The 22,218-nt window shown below is 41.6% G+C and overlaps 3 protein-coding genes and 1 long non-coding RNA gene across 7 annotated transcripts in view; 3 read left to right on the top strand and 1 right to left on the bottom strand.

The window, feature by feature from the left end:
• Nucleotides 1-9: 9 nt before the first annotated feature.
• ankrd54 (ankyrin repeat domain 54) lies at nt 10-4,889 on the top strand. The gene is made up of 8 exons (XM_004562973.4): nt 10-707; nt 1,208-1,255; nt 1,919-2,017; nt 2,153-2,224; nt 2,333-2,380; nt 3,532-3,656; nt 3,784-3,891; nt 4,036-4,889. The coding sequence occupies exons 1-8, from the start codon at nt 329-331 to the stop codon at nt 4,108-4,110; spliced, it is 954 nt and encodes a 317-aa protein (XP_004563030.1). The 5' UTR covers nt 10-328; the 3' UTR covers nt 4,111-4,889.
• Nucleotides 4,890-5,012: 123 nt separating this feature from the next.
• hmgxb4a (HMG box domain containing 4a) lies at nt 5,013-11,921 on the top strand. Its single transcript, XM_004562976.4, has 13 exons — nt 5,013-5,104; nt 5,737-5,823; nt 5,992-6,128; nt 6,211-6,286; nt 6,387-6,983; nt 7,156-7,359; nt 9,930-10,105; nt 10,195-10,276; nt 10,380-10,444; nt 10,528-10,624; nt 10,715-10,878; nt 11,001-11,123; nt 11,262-11,921. Exons 2-13 carry the CDS (start codon nt 5,787-5,789, stop codon nt 11,304-11,306), a joined length of 1,803 nt encoding a protein of 600 aa, XP_004563033.1. The 5' UTR covers nt 5,013-5,104; nt 5,737-5,786; the 3' UTR covers nt 11,307-11,921.
• Nucleotides 11,922-12,675: 754 nt separating this feature from the next.
• Nucleotides 12,676-19,059, top strand: si:dkeyp-69e1.8 (GTPase IMAP family member 7). Its single transcript, XM_004562972.4, has 3 exons — nt 12,676-12,823; nt 13,198-13,346; nt 16,893-19,059. The coding sequence occupies exons 1-3, from the start codon at nt 12,799-12,801 to the stop codon at nt 17,745-17,747; spliced, it is 1,029 nt and encodes a 342-aa protein (XP_004563029.2). The 5' UTR covers nt 12,676-12,798; the 3' UTR covers nt 17,748-19,059.
• The window catches only part of LOC101486921 (uncharacterized), a 58,961-nt gene continuing 54,315 nt past the window's right edge, over nt 17,573-22,218 (bottom strand). For 3 of the 4 annotated variants that reach the window (XR_013098283.1, XR_002721245.3, XR_013098282.1), the window contains 4 exons: nt 21,035-21,112; nt 20,229-20,403; nt 19,344-19,408; nt 17,573-17,709 (listed from right to left, as the gene is read on the bottom strand). This is a non-coding gene — a long non-coding RNA (uncharacterized LOC101486921). Of the gene's footprint in view, nt 17,710-19,343; nt 19,671-20,228; nt 20,404-21,034; nt 21,113-22,218 lie in introns of all 4 variants that reach the window. The other variant, XR_013098284.1, reaches the window with a different exon arrangement.

Raw genomic sequence — 22,218 nt, 5'->3', positions numbered from 1 at the left:
AGGTTGTTGGCTGTATGATGGGCGTGGCTTTTACCCGATGAAGTGGAAAATGTGCAATAGGGGACATTTTGATGTGTGAAGGAAAAAGGCGTCCGCAGTTTAAACACTTTACATTTTTCCAGGATGCAGTGACGCCACCGGGAGAGTAACTGTGTTTTCTGACGCTGTGTAACGGCCCGAAGAGTCGGTGCAAGATAAACATGCTTCAGACGAGGCGGACTCCCGATGCTACTCGCGGCTTTATTTCCCTTTAGCTTCAGCAGGAGTTGTAAGGTACCTTATGCAACGAGTACAGCGCAAAAATAGCTTCTCTATGCCAAGATAAAGTATGGATGGGTGGAGCGCTATCCCTGCCTCGGATAATGACCCGTCCAGCTCGGAGGGGGAATACATGGTGGAGCAGGGACCCGTAGAGGGAGCGGCGGACAGGGAGCAGCAGCGGGGTAACGTGGACGGGATGGACGACATGGGCAACGGTGCTGTCGGGTTTGGGATGAGTGGGACAGGGGAGGGCAAAGTGGTGCTGGGTCGACTCGGACAGAGAGACGACAAAGAACTGAGGTACCTGCACTTGCTGTGGGAGCCGGGGCGAGGAGAGTTCGGTGCGGGTGATGTGGCGTGCAAACTGGGGAAGATAACGGGGAGCAGGGCCAGGCGGCACCACAGAGCCGTGCGGAACCTGGGTCCCATCGGTAAAGATGTTTATGGTAAGCAACGGTATGGTAAAAGAAATAGTGTGTGCGGAGTTGTAGTTATGTGTTTGAAAATGTCGCTGCACAAACTAAGTAGTGCTGTGCAAGACTGCAAATGTTGGTATCGATCCGATACCAAGTGAATAACAGGTCGAGTGTTGCCGATACCGATGCTTTTAACCTATAAAGGTTATGTCATGAGATGAATCATCATCAATTTGCAAATTCTTTTGAAACTAACTAACCAGCACTAACTCATACTGCTAATGTCACATAAACTGAGAGCTGGTATGGTAACAGTGAAAATGCATGTCAGTAAGTAATGCATGCTGAGAAGATGTGTCACAGTGAATAAGAACATAATTCTCAGTATTGAAGTTCTTATTCCTGTGTTGTTAATTGATAAAATGCTCCTCTGTATAAGGTCTCACATCTAATGCAGTGCAGTTTGCTTCTTTCCATGAAATCCGGAAGAAATACTAATGTCCCTGTCATTGAATGTTTTCTTTTAACAGCTGCCAAAAGACTGAGGGAAGCAGCAAACAGCAATGATATTGACACAGGTATGAACAATGTTTTTTTTATGTAGCAGATTAAAACAGGGTTGACAGACAGGCAAAAGCCAGAATATTAAATTTAAAAAGAAAGGCTGACATTAAAGCCAAAAACAGAACAGGGTAACATTAGAGATTACATGGAAAACACGGCATAGACATACATGAAAGACAAATTGCCAACATAATTAGTAATACTAACAAAAATGTGCTTTTTGTGAGCCTTGGGCTTTTAAATGTAATTTTTACTCTTGGAATAGCCAGTAAAACACTGCGACGTGACCACATTGTAATTAATGCACCAGCACAAATGCCACCAACGACATTGACCACTTCAGTGTAGGTTACATCATAGCCTTCACAAAGTTTCACCCCACAAGTTAAAATCAGGCCTAAAGATCAACTCTACAAGGAGAAAGGTCAGGATTGAGGTGATGTGATGACATTTGCTAAAACATCAGAAAGCCTAGCTGCTGCATTTTTAAGTAGTTGGAGGTGAGTGAGTGACTTTTCATTTATACCCAGAAGGAGAGAATTGCATGGGGTCTTGCTTAAACAAAAGAAAAGCATGGGCGAATACAGTAAAACACCTTGCGAGCACTGTCTGGGAGGGATGACTTCAAGTTGTGTTTTTCTATTTCCTTTTTTTGAAATTCACATTTTCTTCCTCAGTCCGAAAGCTCCTGCAAGATGATATAGACCCCTGTGCAGCAGATGACAAAGGAAGGACAGCTCTTCATTTCTCTTCGTGCAATGGCAATGAGAGCATTGGTAGGTTGTCAGTGGCAGATTTTGTTTACTGCGCTTCATATAACTCTGACTGATGCTCATAAATGTCCTTACCTTTACCTGGATTTAATATCAGTTGATCATTGTTCTTTCCCAATGTCTGTTTTATGTTTATAGTGCAGTTGCTGCTGAGCCACGGTGCTGACCCCAACCAGCGAGACAGTCTGGGGAATACCCCCCTCCATCTGGGTAAGAGACCATGACCCAGAAAACTCAAAACTAAAACTGAAGTCAGATTTCTGCATCGGATCGTGTATTTCTTTCACAATTCACTTTTTTCACCCCATGTTCCTACAGCGGCCTGTACCAACCATGTGCCTGTAATCACCACACTGCTAAGGGGAGGTAAGACTTTTGTACAGCAGCTAAATTCTCCATCTTTGTGAAACAATTACCAGAACTATATTGCTTTAGATATTATAAGGAGGTGTATCGCCCTAAGGAAACGTGTAAGAATTCATGCATGTTTCTTTTTAAGCACTTGGAACAGTGGAAATGGGGGTGGAGTACTCCAGTTACAATGACATTTGTTTTTTACCAGTGTAGTTTGTCCAAAAACTTAACACTCAAGTCTGGCAGATAATTAAAATCCAGTGCATATGCATCAGCCGATCAGAGATTTGTCTATCAGCTGCTAATAATTCACCACAGAGTGTCCTGATATGGTAATACACCAGACAACATGCAGTACAATGTGGTGTTAGTAGGGTTGTAGTTAGCCAGCTAGCTTTAAATTAGACATGATACTTGACTCTGGCGGTGGCTAATTTATGGTGTTAGCTAATAAATTAATAAAGTACACAAGCTAATATTAGCCTGAAGAAAGACAGCTTGAGGCAGGTTTTGAGCATGGACTGAGTATGTAAAAGATGGACATAGCTTCCAGATCTGAAAAACTATGCAAATATGGAAGTGCCCAGAACCTCTGACTCATTTTAATGGCCACAAGGAGGCGACGCATCTGGTTTTATAGAAATCTATCAAATAATATTCCCACCTCCCTTGATCAGTACGCTCACTTTATTGTGTGATTGAGCCTCCATCAGCCTCTAAGCTTGCAGTATTCTTGTTTCTTGGCCTTACTGCCCCTCACTCTTCAGTTCTGGTTTCAGAACTGCAAGAAACCTTCGTAACAGGGTTTCGCTAAACAGTTGGTGATGTCACAGTGACTTTGTCCATCTTTTATATACAATCTCTGGTTTTGATCTACAACACCAAATGAGGCTCTTGACTCAAATGCCCTGTGGATGTCTGTTGTTTTTCCCCAAATTGTGCCATATTCCCATCTGACCAGAAAGGCCTCACTAGAAAAAAACAAACCATGTAGCTCATATGTTGGACGGGAAACTCGTTAGCTTGATAATTGATTTCTTCATGGCTGCCATCTTTAATCTGAGTTAATAAATGAGGAAATGTGATGATAACTTAATTAGAATTTAAAGGCAATTGAAGGTAATGGGTAATTGAGAGGTTTGTTTGTTATTGTTTTTCTTAAGGAGCCCGCGTGGATGCCCTTGATCGAGCTGGCAGGACCCCACTGCATCTAGCACGCTCTAAGCTGAACATTTTGCAGGAGGGAGATTCACGCAGCTTAGAAACACTGAGAGGGGAAGTCACACAGGTAGAAAATGGCTTTACTTTCTTAGAATAGTAGATGCAAACTGAGTTTGGAAACACGCAGTCTGACTCTGCCGCTCTTCCCCATTGATGGAGAATTTTTATGTTTTTTTTTTTTATCTGCCTGTCAGATTATTCAGATGCTGAGAGAATACCTGAATTTAATGGGCCAGAGTGAAGCTAAAGAGAGGCTGGAGCACATTTCGACACAGTTGGAGCACACGCGCACCAAAGAGCAGGTGAGACCTCATCACTCAGTCTTCAATTCTCCTATTCAGATGGACGCATAATATTTGGACAACGCAACAAAACTTTAATATGTATTTTAGATTTGTGTTTTTTTTTCTCACCAGCTCTTACACAGCTCTGTGGTTTTCTTACAGGTGGATGAAGTGACTGACTTATTGGCCAGTTTTACATCACTCAGTCTACAGAAACAGAATTTGGGCGACAGGTAGAAGATAAAACACTGAAGAAGTGAAACTCAGCGCCTCTTTTTTTGGGGGGGGGGCACAAGCTTCTGCTTTACTAGCTTCGACCTGGCCAGCACGAGCTGAACCACCACGCTGTGGTCATCTCTTAAACTGAGCGTTAAGATAAATTGCCCTTTGGAACAGTTGTACTTTTTGTTATATATGTTTGTTTTGGTAATTATTTGGTTGTTCTCAAACTGTGGGCTGTACCTCACTGGTGGGGTACAAAGCCACTGCATGTGGCTTCATATATGTGTGTGTGTGTGTGTTTAAATGAGTGTTGTTTTGATGTTATGCTGACGTTTTTTATTTTTAAATTAATGAATGCCAAAAATTGTGCGTTTTGGTGATTGAACTTAAACAACGGTGAGAGTTTCGCAGTTTGTCCAGGGTGCTAACAGTGCTACACAACATTATTATCTTGGCTAAAATGATTAGATGCTAATCATATAAGAACCCCCCTCACCAGGACAAAACACACTGAGAACAGGAAGCTAGTGGAAGTGCTGCGCGAGTGACAGCATTTGAGTCAACGTGCGATTGTGTTTGTGTGCTCATGCTAATTTCTTGCAGGTTACCAGTAAAGATTATTTGAGACAAAATAATTTAACATTTATCACTGTTGTGATTTTTGGTTCTTATGGACAGCCTCTTTGTATCGTTGCCTTTTCCTCTTGTGTTGCATGTCTGTGTGAACTGTACTGTAAGATTGACTTGGTTGTTAGAAACTGATGTAAATCAATAAATTGTTATCTTTGGATATATGTATAGTATTTTTGTCTGTGTCTTTATATGAGAGGGCCTTTGTAGTTGTCATTTGTTTCAGTGGATACAGAGATTTAATCAAAGGCTTGCTAATATGGCTACTTTTACGCCGATTGGCTACGTTACCTAAGCCCCTCCCCCCGCACCGACGCGTATTGTCTCGCCGATACTAAAGATGGCGACGGGACCCGCGTAAATTGGAGATCTCTTGGAGGTAGTAAAAATTATTTTTCTTCACCTCCCGGTGTTTCCAAACTACACATTCTTGCACTGCATAGGAGATGGAGACAGGAGCGGAGTTAAACGCATGCCCGCGGGTTTCTTTTGTCCACTTGAGCTGACCGCGGCCTAGCTTGTGGGAAAAGCCTCGGGCTTTCCTTAGCGCTGTTCGCCGGCTAGCTCAAGGCACACTCGGCATGACTGATTGGGAGCCTTTAAATGTTGGGAAGCGACAGGGTGAAAGTGGATAGAGAGGGGGGTGTGTTTGTGTATCTTTACGAAAGTAGGCGGGAAATTTTCTTTAGCTGTAATTTTCTGTAACTCTTTTTATAGGAGTGGGGCCATATTATAAATGCAGTATAACACAAATAGCATTTTTCCTGAAGTAACTGCTACTCATTGAGCACTTTTAGGTACATCCAAGCTGCTTCGAGGGCTGAGTGTAGGATTAACCGGGAATAGTTAAAGCAAGACATAATCTGTTTGCAAGGAAATTATACCTGACTATTATTTTCACTTGTAACATTTACTGAAACTGCTCTGACTCTCTTTCCCCCTGGTGTTGATATGTTATTTAATGTCTGGACTAGTGTTTTGATTTTTGCTCTTGGTGTTTTTACTTAACAGGTCGGTGTGTTGTCTGACATCTCATATCAAGTGTTGGCAAAGGGGAGACCATGGCTTTTGAGGAGATCAAGGGTAGAGAAGCCATTGGTAATGAAGTGTGACTTTAGTACCCCCAGAAACACAAACGAACTGTAACAAAACTGCATTTTAGTCTAATCGCTGCTCTTCTGAATGAGATGCACATGTGACCAGAATAATTAGGGGTTTTTTTTCTTGTGGAAGCCAGAAATATGACGTGGATTTTGTGCATTTTAGATGTGGGAATGGAGGGAGACAGGGGGCTCGTGGCTGGTCGCAGCCAGAGGGAGAAGAGGAGGTCGTACAAAGATCTGTTGAGGGAAGAGGAGGAGATTGCTGCTGAAGTACGGAAGTCTTCCAAGAAAAGGCCTAAGGTAAGTTATTTGTCATCAGTAGCTCACCGTCAGTGTTCATGATGGAAGCTATTTATTATGGTTTTGATATTTTTCAAATCAGGATTCAGAACTTTTCATGCTGGGAGGAGAATCACACAAAAAGAAGAAAAAGCATAGCGATGACTACCATTACAGAGGTGAGTGGTTGTGTTTTAATTTAACACTGGGAAGATATATTGTCATGTTGTGTTCTTGTAATTGAGCTTGTATTTTTCTTCCTTTTTATTCTCTCAACAGACCATGATGGTTCAGGCCCTCCTCCCCACAAGAAGAAGCACAAGTCTTCGGACCGCTCCCCGCCCCTTTCTTCTCCCTCATCATCCCATCCCACAGATACGGCGATGGGTCTCCTGCAGGCTATCACCTCTCCCCTGGCCACAGGTTCAGATCCCAGCCCCCACTTGCATAAGAAGCCCTCCTACCCGTCCTTCTCTTCGCACTCTTCCAAGGACCGCAAACGTGAGAGCAGCGGCGGCGGTGGAAGCACGGGGAGCCATTCTTCTTTCTCTCACTCCCGTCCCACCTCTTCGTCATCATCTTCCTCCAAGAAGCACTCCTCCAGCTCCTCTTCCTCCAAATCCTCTCTGTTCCACGGCGGCGTCCCCAAAGAAGAGCCCTTGACATTACGTGAAGCGGATGGGCTGAAGATGAAGCTCATCATGTCGCCAGAGAAAGAGGAGGGAGAGAGCTTCCCATGCACGCCGCACTCCTCCAAAGGAGGGGTGAAGAAAGAGAAGGATCGGGAGGGGGCACTACCTTCAAAGTCGCCCAAGAAGAAGCTGCAGCAGAATAGAGATCCGCTGCCTGTGGTGGGGAAAGAGGTGGAAGTGGAAGGTAGGATGAATCTGTACATTCGATCAAAAAATGTTCAAATTTGGATTAATCACTTACAAAAAAAAGTCTGACTTAAGACTTTTGCACAGTTCTGTATACACAGCACACTATCCATTTCCTCAGTTTTTATTTTTTCTTAAATTAATATTTGTTATTCTACTCTGGTATGAAGGACATTATGGAGGTGGCATGGGAGATGAAAGCTCTTCTTCTGGGGCAGAACTGGAGGCAGGTGAACTGGTTATAGACGATTCATATACGCACTTGTCAAAAAAGAAGAAGAAGAGCAAGAAAAGCAAAAAGAAAAAGGACAAAGAAAAAGACAGAGACAAGGAGAAAAGTGGGAAGGACAAGAAGCACAGCAAAGGATTTAGCGGTGAGTTCACTCAGAAGCATTTTTTTGGAAACACTTTGTCCTGCATTTTTGGTATTGGAATCAAACTGTGGAAACAGAGGCGTCTCTATTGTTTATACATGATCATAAAAACACAGTTTACACTTTTTGGGACCGTCTTTACTAGTTAGCCAGCTAGCCAGACTCATGTCTAGCTGCCAGCAGTTATTGTGGTTTCATGCCAACATTTAATAATTGGTTTCCTTATGGCTGACAAGAGGAAACCTGCTGCATCAGGGTTTCACTTGGAAAATTTAGCTTTAGTCAGCTTCAACTCTCCCCATGGTTTTTGTTAGTTGTTAAAAGTGTCAGCATAACTGTAACCATAACTGTTAACAACATAACACGTGCTGATTTACTATACTAATACACTTTTCTAATGTTAGGAACCTTAGGAAATGCACTAACATTGATACAGTGATACTTAAATTCGTGTTTTACAGGGTAGTTATACCAAAGTCATGCGCTTTGGTATAACTACCCTGAGTCATGGTATTAATGTGGTGCAATCAGTCTTTCAGAAAACGCAGCTAAATGCAATACACTAAGTTAAAAATAAATTAAACATCAGGGCAACTCCAGAAAACTCAGCATTCTCTAAAAATAGTTTAGGCTGATTGCTTAAGCAAAGTGTCCAAGAGGACTGGCTAAATATGAACGTTTTTCCACCTCAAGTGAAGGTAACAGTGTATGTCTGTATAAGTCTGTAGTTACTTGAGATACAGTTAGCTTCAGTTTATGCTCCATTTAAAAAAAAAAATAGTAACATACTGTCAGATGTCAAAATCAAATCCACTGTCATTGTGTTGGATAAAAAGACAGAAAAACAAACAAACAGCTGCAAGGCGATAATGAGTTAACTTGGAAAGTATTTCAGTGCTCGACAGCGTGAGGAGGGCAAGTGGAGCCTGAGCTGTTCCTCTCTGGGTGACAGACACATTTCTAGGGCTAGCAAACTAAATGTTTCAGGTGTCTGATATCCTCTGTTTTCATAAAGCATTTTTAAAATCGGCTTCCTATGTTCAGGTTCAGTGTTCACCTCAAGTCAGTGAGGCATAGGTAAGTGATTGCCTCATGAAAGCCCAGTTCAGCATGAAACAAGGATCAGCAGTAACCACACAATGCAACTGTAATAGAATAAACAATGATAAAGATAAAACAAACTACACTGTGCATAGTGTTCAAAATAAAGATAAACATAAAAATGTGATCAACAAAAAAGAATAAACAACTGTGGTAAGAGTATATTGTTGTCATGTCAAGTACATTAAGATAAAAACTAGTGTGTGAAGTTGGCAAACAACATTATGACAAACAGTCTGAGCAGACTGATGAATGGGACCTGACCGGTTTGAATGTCTCATGATGTGATTTGTCTTCTGATTAATGCTGTCAACACAGTGGCTTTTGATGACTAAGGGAAATGGCATTTGAAGGTTTCTGCCAGGAAACTCTGCTTTCGAGGACACCGTCGAGTGTGGGATTTAGCTAGGTTTGAAGCAGAAGCATTTCATTATCCTTTAGTTCTCACCGAGAGCTTTCGCAAATGATATCAAGGAAGGAGGTGGCATTTAGAGGCTGAAGTCTTTAAAAGCTCTTTGTAATGTAAACACAGCTGTAACGTTGGCAGGGGAAAAGCCAGTGATTCTTTTCCTATTCACTGCTGCTACATTTTACAGCACGCTTAAGCTGAAATGAATTGATGTGACTGCTGAAGCTTTATAGCTTAAAATGATGTAGGTTAAACAGCAGCCACCACCTCTTTTTCTAGTAGTGATACCGGCCTGGAGGCATGTTTAACGGGTGGGGTTAGTCATGAGGGCCCTCTCTGAGTTAGTCACTTTGAAGCACTTTGAACTAAGTGTGAGCTAAAAACCACTGGGAGGAGGGTGCTATAGGCTCCAGATTCTCAATAACAATATTTCTGATGATATAGAAAAATGCTACTTGTATTCAGCAGCATTTATAAGTTTAAGTAAATAAAGGTTATTTGCCATCCTCCTTTTCCAGTTAGCTACTGCCATTAGTGGCAGTCAGCAGCTGCACAATATTGTTAGTGATTTAAAAAAAAAAATCCACCTGGGATGTTGGATCTTGGGTTGAACTTTTTTATCCAGCTGCTTAAAACCCAGCGTTCCCACCGTCTAACCTAATCAGTAATTTCCTCTTCCTGTCATATGGTGTAAATTTGTTTGCTTTTAGACTGCATAACACCAACTTCTAGTATCTCCTCCTTCATAGTCTGGTTGTACTTGATCGTGTTTTTGTGGTTTCCACTTTTAGCAGGAACCGTTTTCTTGCATATTCTGCAAAGCGTTGTGCTTTGTTTGAGGCTGTTTCAGGTACTAAACTGTCATCAGAGACCAACACAGGATTGTGTCATTGCTTCCTTAGAGGAGAAGGGAATTAATGCAGTTATTGGGCAGTTGAATTGATGAGTATTAATACTGACTCCATCCATAACAATGTTTCACAAAAGGGCCCATTTCTTTTCTGAAGCCAGTGTAATTAACTCTACATCTGCCCATTTATCTTTGTATGACTGTCACCAGACTCATCAAAGAGCCACAGTCACTCCCATCTCACGGTCACTCACAGTGCTGTGGGCCCTATGTATGCCATGGGCACGCCTATCCCTCCGCACCACCACCAAGGCAGCGACGGTACGACAGAGAAGAAGAAGAAGGAGGACAAAGATCGAGACAAGCACGAGAAGGATAAAGATAAGGTGAGATAGTATTTAGTTACATTTCTCGTTCTTTGTAAGGAAATGTTAATGATGTGCTCAATTGTTGTTGTTGTTTTTCTGTCATCAAGCCCAAGAAGAAAAACACAACAGCGTATCAGGTGTTCTGTAAGGAGTACAGGGTCAACATAAATGCAGAACAGCCGGGACTAGGTGAGAAAAACTTTGAAATACAGTATAATTTGTGATGAAGCACTTTAAATCTAACGGTAAGAAAAAAACATATAAACTGAATGGGTTTGCATATAATCTGCAGTGTTTGGCGAACTGAGTAAAAAGTTGGCAGAGGTTTGGAAGGCGATGCCTGAAAAGGACAAGCTGGTAGGTTTTTGTCTTTTGCTATAATCCAGTGTGGCTTACACTTAAGTGCTGGTGGTGTGCTTCATGTGTGTGTTTTTCTGTAGGTTTGGAGGCAGAAAGCTCAGTATTTGCAGCACAAACAAAACAAAGCTGAAGCCACGACGGTCAAACACAAGACGTCCAGCGAGACCAAAAGCAAAGGTATATTTGACTGTGAGCGCGGTGTTTTTTTTTAGTCCACTCACTGTTGGATCTTTGCTGCCGTCTGTAAGTGCCGTTTTCTCTGTAAAGTTGCAGGGACATCGACAGGAGTGGTGTCTCCAACCAGAGCGCCTGGCACCATGTCCTTGTCCCCGGCTCGAGTCCCAGATGTCGATCCCATCGATGCAGCGGCTCACCTGCAGCTGCTGGGAGAGTCTCTGTCCCTAATTGGACATCGGCTCCAGGAAACAGAGGTGAGTTTTAAATGCGCACACCTATAAAAGCTTTTATCTAGAAATAAAATCATAAATGCAAAGTTTTAAATTGAATTTGTTAATGTGCAATGAAACCAGTAAGCCATGTTTTCTCGCACTAGGGGATGGTGGCTGTATCCGGGAGTTTGTCTGTTCTTCTGGACTCTATCTTGTGCGCGCTGGGCCCGCTGACCTGTCTCACAGCACAGATACCACAGTTAAATGGATGTCCTCGAAACGTCCTGGTATCGTACCATCAGCTTCATTCAATTCTTCACAGATTCTGCTGTTAAACGTTTCTGCTTGTTTTTGATAACCGTTCAATGTATAATATGTGGTTTTTATCGCTAACTGCTAACAAAGCTCTTGTCTCCTTCTGTCAGTCAAATACATTGGACAACATCGCCTACATCATGCCTGGACTTTGAGGAAAAGATAACTGGAAATCTGGGAGAAACACTTGACCAGGGAGATCCTTTGGACTTTAATTTAAGCCTCGGCTTGGCATTTGAAAAATGTGGATATTTTTAGCATCGATGTGTTTTTAAAGTGTATTTTTTTAAGAACTTGTTTCTCTTAGATTTCTAATTGCTGTATTTTTGAATGGAACATGTTAATCTTACAAGGCACGTCAGCTTGGTTTTACTGTTACTGTACAACTGTCTGTTTTATGGATGGATGTAGTGGACTGAATGTGTGTGTTTGTGTATGCTTAGCTCTTCAGTGGCACGTTAATTGCGTGAGAGTTCAATACATGTCTACATATTGAACTTTTTTCTTTTTTACAGAAGTGTACAGAAACCTTTAAGTTCCCTGCTAATCACTGACATAATGTAATATATTTCACATCTGCTTAGTTGTTCTTTTATTCTGTATAAATGACTCATTTTATACATGTAATATTTTACTGTGTATATAACATGTGAAAACTTGATTGAATACACCTTTAGGTGTGACTTTGTTGTCGTGAAGAGCTGTTCCAACAATTCACCGCCGGCTTAAACTTGAACCATGTGGCAACATTAAAATGATCACTTCCCAGATTCAGCTAATATTTTTTAATGAATTCTGAGTGTCCATGCTTCCATGTTTATGTCAAATGTTGACCCTACCATTCAGTTTTCACAGTAGAAATTTAGACTCGTCAGACCAGGTACCATCCACTACTCTCTGATTGTGGTGAACTGTAGCCTCAGTTTCTTTTTCATAACTGACAGGACTGGCACCATGTGTGGTTTTCTGCTGCTGGAGCCCATCAGCTTCAAGGTTTGATGCGTTGTTTAGTCAGATCTTGTGCATACTGTGGCTGTAATTATTTAAATTACAGTTAACTAAGTCATTGGATATTTTCTTTTATTCAGACAACTGTATAAACCCTACAGGTGTTTGTGTGGTAAAATCCCAGTATATCAGCAGTTTGAGACCAGGCCGTCTGGTACCAACATCCAGACCATGTTCGAAGTCACTTTAATCACTTTTCTTCTCCCATTCTGATGCTCAGTTTGAACTTCAGGAGGTCATATTGACCATGTCTGCATTTCTAAATGCACTGAGTATTGGCTGGTTAGATATTTGCATTAACAGCAGATGGATTGGTGCAGTTATAAATGGCTTATCTGTCTTACCTTATGAGTAAGAAGTCTATGCTCAAAAACCAACTGGTCATTTGATAAATAAAGTCATCCAGTTAAACTGAGTAAATTATTCCCCCCGAGTTAACAATTGTAAACTTCGGTGCTGACATCCATGCCCTGATGTGCGCATGGTGCCATCAACACTTCCCACAACAGATGGAGCTGTGTTCACCTCTGGCGGAGTGAACTTCAGTGTCAGAGGCAGGGCTGAGTCAGCCCGCAGGAATTAGGAAGTGTGTGTTTACGCCTGATTCAACGCTACATACGACAGCGAGCAGGAACAGAAATGTCAGCATCTGCTACACAGTCAGGTAGGTTTGATAAATTGTCTCGCATGTGGCGTTTCGGGGGCAGAAACCATGAAATAAGAAAGGAAAGTTAGGGGCGCGGCTCCTCCACGGTCGGTTTACGGGAAGCAGCAGCTGCAAAGGGCGCAGCCAGCTGAGGTGAAACGCTTCAAAGCTCAATGTAGCAGACGAGCTTACGACACGCACACCCGGCAAACAGGGTGGGCCTTATCTCTGTAAACAACTCGCACGATAAGGAGCAGACAGCTTATACATGGCAGTTATTTTGGGCTATAAGTGAATTTAAAAACTCGGTCCCTTTAAAGTGAGCACACTTCAGTGTATGAAATAAGTGCAGCGTGTCATGAAAACGTTTTTTTCTCTCTCTTGTTGAGCAGAGCTGAGGCTGGTGGTGCTGGGCCGGAGTGGGGCAGGGAAGAAGACTGCAATATGCAAAATCCTCGGCCTGCAAGACTACCAGCAGGACACAGATGATGATGCTGTCCAGGAGTGCAGCAAACACAGAGGGGAAGTCGCGGGCAGACAGGTAACAATAACTGACGAGTATGGACTGTGGTCCTTTATAAGTTCACCTGCTTATTTCTGAAGTCTGCATGTCTCTTTTGTGCTTTTGAAACATTATAGCCAGATGTTTACAAAATACAATACCTTAAAATATGAGTATAAATGTCAATAAAAAAACAAGAACTTTATTATCTATTAATGTGTTAATTTCCTAAACAGTTAACATTAATATCGGAGTACCCCAGGGTTCAATTTTGGGTCCTCTGTTGTTTTATGTTTTTTTTTTTTTTTTTGGTTAACTTTTTTTTTTATAATGGTGGTCAGAGACTCAGTGTCTCATTACATAAGAGGCCTGTTTCAGACAAAATTATTACAATTTAGATTAAATATGATTTAGTTTTAAGTTTAGTCTATAAAGTAATAATTTACCTACATTTAGTCCACCTACTGTAACCTGCCAGATGTATGTTCATAATATGATTATACAACAATCAGGCATAACATTATCACCACCTGCTTAATATTGTGTTGGTCCCCCTTTTGCTGCCAAAATGAGCCCTGACCCATCGAGGCACGGACTCCACTAGACCCCTGAAGGCCTGATCTAGCATCAAAATGTGAAGGGGGGAGGGCTCTATTGATTGTTCTTCTTTGTCCAGCACATCTCACGGATGCTTGATTGGATTGAGATCTGGGGATTTTGAAGCCAAGTCAGCACCTCAAACTCATTGTGCTCCTGAAACCATTCCTGAACCATTTTTGGTTGGTAGCAGGGTCCATTATCTGGCTGAAAGAGGCCACAGCCATAGTTAATACTGTTTCCATGAAAGGGTGTTCATGTTCTGTAACAATGCTTAGGTAGGTATGTCAAAGTAACCACATGGTTCGCAGGATCCCAGGTTTGCGTGTAAAACATTGGCCAAGGCGTCACACTGCCTCTGCCAGCTCACCTTCTTCCCACAGTGCATCATGAGCCTAGATGTTCCTAAGTTAAGGGATGCGCACGCAGCCAACCATCCATGTGATGTACAAGAAAATGTGGTTTATCAGACCAGGCTACCTTCGTCCATTGCTCCATGGTCCAGTTCTGGTGCTCATGTGCTCATTGTTGAAGCTTTTGGTGGTGGGCAGGAGTCAGGACCCACTAAAAACTGCCACGATCAAGGGATAATCAGTGTTACTCACTTCACCTGACAGTGGTTAAAATGTTATGCCTGATTGGTTTACAGCTACATGCTAAAATCAAGTAGCAGGTTGCTGAAGAACTGTCAGCTACAGTGGTGAAGACGACAAACTGACCATCAAATTCATGTTTGTCTTAATGTTTGCCATAAACCTGCCATTGACTGCAGATGAAAATTAGTCTGTGTGGCATATTTACATGAAGGATTTAAGGGCTTGTGTTAATATTTTAAACATATATGTTTAAAAACATATAAACATGATAAATATTAAGGATCCATTTCTGGTTGTTTTGGCGACACCAGTGGTTACAATGGTTAATAACAGAAACATGTTTGTGTGAAAGAAAATGTAACTCCTAATAAATTCTCTCTCTCTCTCTTCTTGTTAACGTGCTGCTGCTTAATCGTGCAGATGATAGATGCGGTCTGAATTTTGTCCAGTGGCATTTCCTGTAAACACCTTCTTGCATGTCGACATCACTGAATCCTCTCATCTGAAATGCAATCTGATGTACTCAGACGCAACAATGAGCACGAATGCATTTAAAAGCCAGTTTGCAGTATTCATTTGAGTTTCTTACCTCACAGGAAAAAAGAAATGTGTGCTTAACCAACCAGGCACATTTAAATGATTAAGAAAACCCACAAAATTAAGCATGACTGGGTTTCAAAATTTTGCAAAAAAAACCAATAAGCAACTGTGAAACTCTCGGGGCGTATCTGCTCAAGGCTTTGGTTTACAGCGCTCGCACCAGCCAAAAGAAACTGAGCCAACAGACCTGGGTTTGTTTTAACGCGTTAGTTGTAAAATCATAGCCTTGTTATATGTACTCTATGGTGTGAAATCTTGATGCACACTGATACTAAATATATTCATCACTTTGCAGCTGTTGCTCTCATGTGGTCAACTATATATATAAAAAACAAACAAATGTGGTTAATAGGCTCAGTAATTCTACCATTAGCCTTCACACCAAAGCAAAAACAAACACCTGAATCTGCTGGGTGGTCAATGCAGTTAAATTTGTTTTACAGCCTCCAAGGAAGGCAAAGTGGATGATACTGCTGTGAAATGCTTGCCTAGTGTAATTCTAATATAAGCAAACAAGGCAAGATACATTTATTAGTGTGAAGGAACTGCTGACAATGGACAAGGACAGGAGGATGAAGGGGAGGGAGATTAAGATATACACAGGCTGTAAATAAAAGATGGATGTAGCCACTGTGGTTGTGACCCACATTTTTTAATCTTAATTTTTTAACATTAGGGTTTGGCTTCCACCAATGTTTTTTGTTTTTGTTTTTTTCCGAGTCAGAAGTGCCCGTATTAGGTCAAGATTGTGAATTTCTGTATCATAAGCTAATGCTAACAAGCTTGCTTGCCAACCTGCATCTGTAAACTGTATGAACAGAGATACTGGCTAATGCCTTGTAATAAACTAATAAAATACTCAAGTTTTACTAACCAAAACTGGAGTGCACACTTCTCGGATGGGCTGTGCCACACAGAAAGCTTTGTTATTTGTCAGATAAGCTATTAAAAACAGGCCAAAGGGCCACAAGCAAGAACTCAACTGACTAGCCTTAAAAAATTCAAATAGGTGGATTATACAAACATACAATTGTTATAAGGATGTGAATAAATGTTTGAGACCAAAACTGTTTTAGCTGTAAATGTGTTATTTTCATTTCTGAGTCGAGTATTTTAACAGCAGAGGATCGACTCGCTTTTGGAGCCAGCCTCAAGTAGTAATTTGAATTAGTTGTGTTTGAGCCCTGAGATTTGTTCCTTGGTTCCATAGCTTTCACTGGTAACAGATTGATCCATAAATCTGTGTTAAACTGGCTTCTGCAATTCAAATTCTGACATCCAAGAACAATTTACAGGTCAAAGGGAGCTAGCAAACTGCAGGTTGTAGTAACTTTCAGTGGATCAGCAGAACCACTGATGCTAACATGTAGTGGATTCTGTAAGGCTGTAATATTAGGGTTTGCTATAGAGTTAGTGTATTATTAAGACAAGAGTAAGTCCTAAACACACTTATAGATAAAGATGCAAAGGTATCTCAACAGTGCAGTCCAATGTAGTTCAGTCTTTTCATATTTTTTCAGTGCTTTTGTTTCCAACATGAAAAATGTGTTCAGTAAATCTCTGAATTTACTGACTTTAATCCTTATAAAAGTGTAAATATCCATGAAATTTGTGAAGAAATTTTGGAATTGCCATGCACACACAGACTGAACTTCATTCACGTAGTGAGTTCAGTTTAAGAATACCAAAGTAAAAAAAAAAAATCTTTGTAAATAACAGACATTTTTTTAAACAGGTGCATTGTAATCAATTGTAATTGCTTTTTCTTTATGCTTCTGTCACGTCTCTGCAGGTGGTGATAGTCTCTAGTCCAGCCTGGTACGGTTCAGGTTGTAACTCAGAGGAAAGAAGAAATTACATTTCTTCCTTCATTGCCTCATCCAGCCCTGGACCACACGCCTTTCTGCTCTGTGTCCCAGCAAACCAGCCGGCTGATGAAGAGGCCAAGGCACTGGATGTCCTGAAGAAGCTCTTTGGTTCCTCTGCTGTAAGCAGAAATACCATCATACTCTTCACCCACACAGATGTGCTGGATGAGGACGAGCAGCTGGAAGAATACCTCGTCACATGGCGAAAGGACCTAATAGAGCTGGTGGAGAGATGTGGAGAGCGCTACCACACCCTGGAAGCCCGCAGTGGAGAACAAGATGGAAGGACATCGGTGGAGGAGCTGCTGGAGAAAGTCGAGCAGGCAGTTATGAAGAGTGGGGGTTTACACTTTAGCTGCCCTCTGTACCAGGAGGCTGAGGAAAGGGTGAGAGAGAGGCAGGCAGAGATAGTGAGACAAAAAAGAGAGGAGCTGAATGACCAGGTGTCTCCCACAGACTCCCAACTGGAGAATGAGGAAGAATTGGAAGAGGTCCGCGAAGAAGCAGAGAGGAGCATAGGTGACCTGAATGTGGATGTAGATAGCATTTTTCCCTCTACTGATGTTTCACCTTCCACCTCTGCTCCGTCTTTCCTCGGGGGCTTGTGGGAAAAGCTGACTGGGTGGATTAGGTGGCTGTCCTCTCTGGTGAGAAGGGAGTCGCTGCTGGGGTCACTGGTCGGTCTGTTCGTGGGAGGGACGTATGGAGGTATGGTTGGGGCCACAGTGGGGTCTGTGGCTACTGAAGTGGGGCGAAGAAAAACAGAGAAAACTAAATGAGAAGCAATCTCATGTTTAAGTTGCACCTTAAAGCCACTCTGTGTTCCACAAACCACTGTATTACTGGGCTGTGGGCTTACCCACTAACACAAAATAACATGTTTCCCTGATTACAAATAATGCTTTATAGATCAGTTTTAACCCGTAAATAAGGACAATTATTTACGGGTTTGCTGGATTTGAAAAATCTTTCGGCTGGTATGTTCTCAAATGTAACTGCCGCTGTCTTTTTTGCTAGCTTAGTATTCAATATTGTCGGCATGACTCAGATCTTTGCCTCTTTCTGTACTTCAAGTACATGAAGACGCCATCTCGTCTGTAAACAAACCACTGAGTGGTAGCGAAAACTTGTCTTCCATGCAAACTGTGGGAGACTGCAGCAGTTTGCTGTAACCAAAGTAATCAGAGGTTTTCAGTGGAGCACTGGACACACCTTATTTCAACTAGTGATAGCACGCAACCTTCTGCAGCCACTTGCCAATTGATCAGGGAATGCACATTTTTTTCCTAAAGACCGTTAGTTATCAGCTGGTTGTGGAGGCCTCTGTGACTGGGACCTAACAGAGCATCCGAGATGTCCTGATGAATGCAGCTTTCTAACCAAGCTTGCTAGCAGTGTTCTTTTTTTTTCACGTTGGCAAATAGTTGGTTCTTGACACAGTGAAAAGACACATAATAAAATTTATTTGGGGGTGGCTGGTTCTGTCCAACTTGCCTTTCCTTTTAGCTCTATTTTTGATCTCCATCAGCTTCTGAGGAAAATGTCAAACTTTTAAGCTGCTGTGTTCACAAGCTAGTTTCTGACTTTGCTGTGTTTGTTTGTGTTTTCCCCTCCCTTTTCCCTCCCTTCCTCTGTCAATGAAAAAAGTCAGCGAAAACGTAAAAATCAACAAGCTTAAAAGAGTTGACCTAGAGTGCAGAGCTAGCGCTACACTAACTCGTCAAACTAACTGCATCTAAACCCATTACTGTGAAAATTTTGAATATCCTTTTAACTTTCCTATAAAAAGGATATCATACAACAGCCAAATCGATTATTCATAACCTTGCAAGCAGCTCGTCCTTATGAGTGGACTATTACTGATCTCTAAAGAAATTATTTATCATTAAGTAACAACTCCTGAACCTGTTTTATGCTTTTTAGAGAGGGCACAGGGAAGGCTTGAAACACTTTTGTTAGGAGGCAATACCAAGAAGAATCCACAAGGTGGTGACATTGACCTTTATATAGAAGTTTGAAGTTTTCTGAGGTGAACTGAAAGATAATCATTTACTGCCTACCAAGCAAATAAAAGCTGCTGTTTTAAGTACACTCCAGTGTGATTTTTTTTTAATCTGAAGTGATTGTTCTTCACAGAGATGAGCTGTGGTTACTTGTAGTATGTATGTGTTCTCTTGAGATGCTTTTCTACAATGGCTTCTACCATACTGCAGATTAAAATGAATGGATATAGATAGCTGTGGTGCGAGGAACAAAAGCCCAGGGTTCACGCTGGAGCAGATGAGTCCCTCAGACTCTCTCAGCAGCACACAATGGCTTTGACACGGCAGTAATTGACACTCTTGCTTAAACCGTCCATCATGGCCCGTCCTTACATCTCTCTTGTTTGCTGTTGCCTCTTGGTCTCTCTAAGCTGCCGGCGGCTCTGCCTCAGGAGCAGCTAGGCGTTTCCGAATGTGGGTGGTCCGGCCAGGGTGGGAGGGAGAGAGCAAGGCAGGGAGAAAAAGGGAGAGAGAGAGAGAGAGAGAGAGAGAGAGAGAGAGAATTAGCCCGGCTCTCATGTTTCCCGAAAAGAGAGGAGAGGGAGGGAAGGACAGGAGAAAGAGAGAGTGAGTGAGAAGCAGTGAGAGAGAGAGCAAGAGTCAAAGGGAGAGAACAAGCTCTGGGACTACATCTGTCTTCCAGATGTGGCCTCCTCTTGTCTGAAACGGGGAGGAAAAAAAGGTTTTAAAAGTACAGGAAAATTAGTGCTAAACAGTTTTTTATTGTTAGGGATTACACATACAGTACAGACTACAGCATACAGCACCAACTTCAGAACCCACTCACCAGGATATGCTTCTTTTCCCCCCTGCTTTATGAAACTGCACGCTAGACTCCTTCAAGTTAATGTATATGAAAGAACACCTGTCCAAATATTATTCAGTCTTAGTGGATACACACCACGGATAAGGCAGAGAGCGCGGAGACGGAGTTGGAAGTCTGGAGAAAAATTAATGAGAATTTTTTGGGAGTGTAATTATTTTTTTTTTTTTTTTTTTTTTCCAGAAGGATGTGGCGTACATAAGTATCTCAGTTCAGTAGCACTAATCAAGACCAGTTCCGTAGCTTGTGACGGCGGCCAGTATTAACTCTGGAGGATGAGACCTCACTGGGACAGAGAGGGGAGCTGATTTGGGCCTGTATGAAAAAAGCAAAAAGCCCCCAAAAAACAAGCAAAACATGTGAGGGGAATCAGCAGCGAGCCGTCATTGACTCACAGGCGGTAACTTCTCTGCTCCTCTCCCTCACGGCAAAAATGTTGCTGCGACGGCCCTGCGGTCCCCCGTCGGATCCAGTCTGGTGGTGGTAATGGTGGTGGTGGTGGGGGAGGGCAGTCCGCTGTGAAGACACGGACGCCCGCAATATTTTTTTGTTATCATCGCGCCCCATGGCCTGGAAAAAGACAGCAAACCAAAGGAAAATAAACAAGATGACACACTCTTTCCCCTCACAGCACAAGGCCGTCCTTCTTCTTCTTCTTTTTTTACAGGAACAGCGCACGACCATTATGGCAAGTGGTTAAACATGTTTAAAATTTTATTTAGTTTTTTTTTATTTACAAATAAATATGACTGTTTGCCAGATTGTAACTGGAAGAATTTGTGGGTAAATAAAACATTCTAAATATATTTGACAAAAAAGCAAAAATAATTTAAGGTAATTTAGCTCTAATAGCTGGAAAGAAATAAAGTAGTACAGCAAAATTATAATAATATAACGTTCGGATAAAATAATCACACGAGTTCACAGAGGCTGTAAATCAGCTGAGTGCTTTTTAACCCACCAATCTTTTTCCTTTTTTTTTTTTTTTTTTAAACAGTGTGACCTCAGGAACTATCTTTCTATCTGAGGGCTGTTTTTGTGTGCCGGCATGCAGGGCTGAGGCAGCGAGCGGTGTCCGACTGCCGGCTCGCTCTCCTCCTCCTCTCTGGGTGTGCTCGCTGTGAGCCCTCTCATCTTTTTCCCATTAGTGCTGTTTTCATGTTCCTTCCTAGCGTGAGCATGTGTGGCTGCGATTGTTTACCAAGCAGTGCTCGCCCCGTCCGACTGTGCGTCTGTGTCTGTGTGTGTCCAGCGGGGAGTATTCGACAGCGGGTCCAGACTATGATAGGAAATAATCATTAAACAAAGAAGAAGAAGAAGAAGAAGTTATGTGATGCTTCATTTAATTATTTCTACATTTTAAAATGTAATTACTGCAGTGTTAGAAATTAATTTTAAAGTGTTTAAATATGAAATGTAAAATTTTAAACAGTGAGTCCAGACTTTTTATTTTTCTTATGTTAGCTTTAAAATTCACCAGATGTTTTTTGACTGATTTCTAACATTTGACATATTTTCCAAACGCTTCTTTTTTAAAAATCATTTAGTCACATTTGTATTTAAACCATTTAAGCTGTGATTTATTACTTTTTACTAACTCTTACAAACTTAGTATTTTGTAGGTAGTTACAGTGAGCCGTCTGACACTATACTCATCAGCTATGCAATCTATTATCAAAGTCTTCCCACTCGGCCCTGCCTGTGGGCACATATTTGGGGAGCTATTTTGGAGTATTACCTAAATTAATTCAAATTTAAATGGTCAGAGCAGACTTAAAACATTTCATGTGATCAGCTGTCAAAGGTGCCTAAAGTGGTTGATCATTGTCTCTCAAAAATAAGGTTTAAAAAGGATTTCTCAAAGTTTTAAACTCTCTGAGTACCATGTCTCTCTCTGCCATTACAGACTGCTCTACTAACTGCAGTACATGAATATAGGCATTACTGAAAATCTCAAATATGGCTTATAAACATTTTTTTAAACTAGTTGAAATTTTATATCCAATAGCTACGGGATAATTTTTCCCACCAATTATTTTTTGAAATGCATGAATTAAGGCTGTGCACTTAAATATGAGAGAACCTTCATGAATGTCAATTAGTAACACTTCATACCAAAACTGCTTTGAAAACCAAAAAAGAAGAAGAAATTAAAATGGCAGAAATAACATGGAAGACAAAGATGAGCTATTAAAAAAAGAGCATGGATGTCCTTTCTCCTAAATTTGAAACACTGCTGAAAATAGAAAAGCGTCTGTGCACTATTTCCCAGATGAAGTGGAAACTCAGAAATAGAGGCAGTGCAGCTGACACGAAGCAGCTCCCATCCATGATCTGACCATAAAGGGCCTCCAGCGCACAGAACAAGGTGTCAGCACAGACAGG

This window comes from Maylandia zebra, linkage group LG4 (genome assembly GCF_041146795.1).
Source record: "Maylandia zebra isolate NMK-2024a linkage group LG4, Mzebra_GT3a, whole genome shotgun sequence".
NCBI lineage: Eukaryota > Metazoa > Chordata > Actinopteri > Cichliformes > Cichlidae > Maylandia > Maylandia zebra.
This window is presented reverse-complemented; position numbering and strand designations above follow the sequence as displayed.